Source organism: Oryx dammah, unplaced genomic scaffold (assembly GCF_014754425.2).
Source record: "Oryx dammah isolate SB20612 unplaced genomic scaffold, SCBI_Odam_1.1 HiC_scaffold_2787, whole genome shotgun sequence".
NCBI classification, from domain to species: domain Eukaryota; kingdom Metazoa; phylum Chordata; class Mammalia; order Artiodactyla; family Bovidae; genus Oryx; species Oryx dammah.
In genome coordinates this window covers 1-4,797 of record NW_024072845.1, presented here as the reverse complement: position 1 = coordinate 4,797, position 4,797 = coordinate 1, and the positions used below count along the sequence as shown (strand labels likewise).

Sequence of the window (4,797 nt, the reverse complement as noted above, 5' to 3'; positions counted from 1 at the left end):
AGCGCGGTGGGGAGCTGGTCTTACTCTCAGCAGAAGCAGCAGAGGGTGTGCTCTGCGGAGGGGGCGCCCAAGACCGACCTCATAGCCTTCAGTCCCAGTCTTCCGCCGTGTCCGCAACCAGAGGTGGAAGTGGAAGAACAGTCTATTGGAGGCGACCACTCTATCAAGGTGGGTTATTGCTTTTTTATTGTCATGCTCTGCTGCGTGAATATTTTATTTTACCCCGTTTTCCCGCCTCAAATATATTTCTTGCAGTATCTTTATCTTTTGTCTAACGAATTTATATTTCTATAAAATATCTCAAACATTTCTTGTAATAAGTTTTGTAATATTGTTTTTCTTCTAAAAATTCATTTTGTATTTTTACAGTACCCTCTGCATCACCTTTTGGTTGATACTTCTATTTTTAGTAAGTGCCATGTATAGTAAATTCATTTATATTTTCCAGTACAAATATTTGGTGTAGGTTGCAGGTTTTGATGTTTTTTTTTCCCCCAAAACCAGTATCTTTTTATGTTACAAATATTTGTAAGAAAAGTACTTTATTATTAAATCTAAAATTTGAAATGACCCTATTGCATTAACAAAAAGACTGCTATGATCAATTCCCTTTGTGGGAAAACTCTGGGTTTTGCTCCTTAAATAAAGAATATGTGTAGTGCAACATAACTTTTAATGCATACTTGAACTTTAGTGTTTACACCTTGGAGTATGTAGACTGGGAGATAGTTCATAAAATATGTCCTAATCAATGGAATTAAGTGTTTTGGACTCAGAATAGTTTTCATTTTTGTTTTTGTTTATTTTATACTGATTTTACATTTTAATATGACAATATCTTCCAGTGGCTCTGTTATTAAGATAAATATATTTTTTATTTTTTAAAATATTTGGTTGTACTGAGTCTTCATTGTTGTGTAGACTTTTCTCTAGTTGTGGTGAGTAGGGCTTCCCCTCTAATTGCTGTGCATGGGTCTCTCATTGCAGTGACTTCCCTTTGCAGTGACTTCCCTTTGCAAAGCACAGGCTTTTGGGCTCATGGGCTTCAGTAGTTGAAGCACGTGGTTCAGTAATTGCCACTTCAGAGCTCTGGAGCACAGGCTCAATAGTTGCGGTGCATGGGCTTACTTGCTTGGCAGCATGTGGAATCTTCTCAGACCAGGGATGGAACCCATATCCTTCTATATTAGCAGGTAGATTCTTTACCACTGAGCCACCAGGGAAGCCCTACATAAATATTTTTAACAACTTTGTGGACAGTTTCTTTCATTCAGTTCAGAAGGACTGACACTTTAGAATGAAGTCATATAAATTTCCTGAGTCAAGGATTACTCTCACCCCCTCCCCCTAGGAGCCACCCAGCTTGAGGGAGGGATCTTAATTTCTCCAGGAGGGATGGAACCAGAGCCTGCTGCAGGGGAATCACTGAATCTTAACCTTTGGACCACTACGGAAATCCCCAAGGATTGCTTATAACATTCTTGCCAAAAGAGGAGTTAGTCCATTTGTTTTGAAACTATAACATCTTATTTTTATAACTCTGTTTAACATGCTCTGTATTAGATGGCATTAAAATGAGGCAAATTATTAGTATCCCTGGCTCTCAATGGCTTAGCATTTGTGATAGCCTGTTTCAAGATGAGTGAAGAACCCACAGGTTTATTAATACATTGTAGTAATTTAGCTATATGATAGCCTTGGAATGTGGGAGCTTTAAAAGCTATCGTTCGTATGTTCTTAATCAATGAAGCAACTCTTTAAGCCAAAAGTGGAACAGATCTTCAGCATGCAGTCATTCCCATAGGAACTAGAGTATTTCTATCAGCAAACATGCAGAAGTTTATTTCCTTGTCATATCTCTTTCTGAATTTAGTCACACCTATATGCTAAAATTTTCCTGCTGTCTTTTAGGTAAATATGTTGGTCCTGAATTTATGGTTTCCACAATTAATAAGAGAAGTAATTAGAATGAAAAATCCTTGGCATAGATTTATAATTATTGACTCACTATTTTATAAAGTGTTCAGAATAAATATTGTAGTTCACTTTTACATGAAATGTGAGATTTCTTTGGATAACCACTTATAATTTTTTAAGGAGAGAAATGGGATTTTCCAAATGACTGTTCTCTTCCTGGAAAGATGTCAAATATTGGATAGTTGGCTCCTTATCAATCTTGAGAATGAGTAAAACATTTTTTCTAAAACAACACTGATAAGCTTTATTGCAATCAATGAATAGTTGTTATGCAAATTTCATTGTTTTAAAAAAATTTGAGATAAAAGAGGAAAACAAAACTGAGTGATTACATGATATTTAGAATGCTCTTTACACCCTAGTCTCCTTAAGCCAATTTTGGAATAAAATGGGTATGAACAAAGTGACAAATATAATTTGGATTTCTGATCAGTATGGTTTTAGGGGGGATTAGAAAGATTATTTTTACAGATAACAGTGGATATAACACAAATTTAAGTTGTCCTGCAGGATGGAAATGACGACATTCACCCTGGGCAGATTTAGTAATTGAAAAAAAACTTTTAAATGAGACAAAGTTAAACATGTTTCATATTTCCAGGAGTCAGTATTTGGTAAATTCATTAACATCAGAGCAAATAAGTTTCTGGACAACTTAGAAGAAGTTGCATATTAGCATTGATTCGAAACATCATGTTGAGAAGGTAACAGACAGTTGGCATTTTGAGTTATCTTGTACACAACTGGACTAATTGTTTAGAGTAATTTAACACATTATAAGGTTTAAGCAGTAGAAAATTATAGTGTTAGCAATTAAATAAACAGTAAGAGGCTATTCAAAATTATCAAGTTATAAAAGTCGTTAAAAAACCATATCACTAGTAACTTAACATGGATTTTTTTCACATTCATATGCATAATAGTGCAGTAGTATGTTCTCTTAGATGTCTGTATCAAAAATAGAACTCTTCTTGGAATTCTAACTTCTAAAACCAAACCACCTTTAAAGAGTTAGTGGTGACACACAAGGAATGAAAGAATTAAAGGCTGACAAAAGCAGACTAATATGAAGGAATCAAGGAAGAAGCCAAGTAAGTGAAAGAAATAGTATGAACGCCAAACGCACTTCCACTTTGACCCACAGGATGTCGCTGTTCTCCAAGGAGAGGATTGTTTTAACGGAAAAAAGTAAAGATTATTCCCGGAACAGAAAGACCCGTCACTGTTCCGGTGCTTTAAAGACTATACACACACCCATATTGTTAAGATTAGTTGGGATATCAGGACTAAGACTCAAAAGAAAGATCTCGAAAGGACTACATATTTCTACTCAGGAAATGTGATTTACTAACCAGGAGCGATGTTAGCTTCAGGATCTGGTGGCCGGCGAGCCCGGCGCCTCTTGCTCTCACTTCTGCTTCTCGCAGCCTGGGAGATTGGGAGCAATCATGTCCGCTACTCAGTCTCCGAGGAGGCCAAACACGGCACCTTCGTGGGCCGCATCGCCCAGGACCTCGGGCTGGAGCTGGCGGAGCTGGTGCCCCGCCTGTTCCGGGTGGCATCCAAAGGCCGCGGGGACCTTCTGGAGGTAAATCTGCAGAATGGTATTTTGTTTGTGAATTCTCGGATCGACCGGGAGGAGCTGTGCAGGCGGAGCGCGGAGTGCAGCATCCACCTGGAGGTGATCGTGGACCGGCCGCTGCAGGTGTTCCATGTGGAGGTGGAGGTGAAGGACATTAACGACAACCCGCCTGTGTTCCCAGCGACACACAAAAATCTCTTTATTTCCGAAGCTAGGGCTCTTGAGTCTCATTTTTCACTAGAGGGCGCCTCAGACGCAGATATCGGGGAGAACGCTCTGTTGACTTACAGACTGACCTCCAACGAGTATTTCTCTCTGGAAGTACCGAGCAACGATGAGCAGGTAAAACCGCTCGAACTAGTACTAAAAAAACGTTTAGACAGAGAAGTCGCTTCAGAGCTTCTCTTGGTGCTCAAAGCAACAGATGGGGGCAAACCTGAACTGACAGGCACTGTAAAGATAAACATCACAGTGCTGGATGCAAATGACAACGCCCCAGTTTTTGACAAAGCAGTTCATCGTATAAAATTACTGGAAAATGCAAGAAACGGCACATTGATTATTAGACTTAACGCCTCAGATTTGGACGAGGGTTCAAACGGCCACATTCTTTATTCCTTTGCAACTGATGTTTTCTCTAATACAGAAGCCTCTTTTCGCATAGATTCAAACAGCGGAGAAATAAGAGTAAATGGAAAAGTAGATTTCGAAGAAACTAAATTATGGAGACTTCAAATAGAAGCAGTTGACAAGGGAAGTCCTCCAATGTTTGGTCACTGCACAGTCTTGATAGAAGTCTTGGACATCAATGATAATGCTCCAGAGTTACTAGTGACGTCACTGTTGCTTTCTATTCCAGAGGATGCTCCACTAGGGACTGTCATCACTCTAATCAGTGTAACCGACCGTGACGTAGGTAGCAATGCCCAGGTGACCTGCTCACTAACACCCCATGTCCCCTTCAAACTCGTGTCCACCTTCAAGAATTACTATTCGTTGGTGCTGGACAGTTCCCTGGACAGAGAGAAAGTGTCAGAATATGCTCTAACACTGATCGCGAAAGACGGGGGCTCGCCTTCCTTGTCCACCACAGCCAGCGTGTCCGTGGAGGTGGCCGACGTGAACGACAACGCGCCCGCGTTCGCGCAGCCAGAGTATACCGTGTTCATGAAGGAGAACAACCCGCCCGGGTGCCACATCTTCACCGTGTCGGCGCGAGACGCGGACGCGCAGGAGAA

General features: G+C 40.3%; 1 protein-coding gene across 1 annotated transcript; it reads left to right on the top strand.

Annotated features, from left to right (window-relative positions):
• Positions 1-2,983: 2,983 nt before the first annotated feature.
• Positions 2,984-4,792, top strand: LOC120859748 (protocadherin alpha-10-like; the record flags this gene model as incomplete). Its single annotated transcript, XM_040235736.1, has 1 exon — positions 2,984-4,792. A coding segment is annotated over exon 1 (1,455 nt), but the record flags the coding sequence as incomplete, so codon positions are not given.
• Between the last annotated feature and the right edge of the window lie 5 nt (positions 4,793-4,797).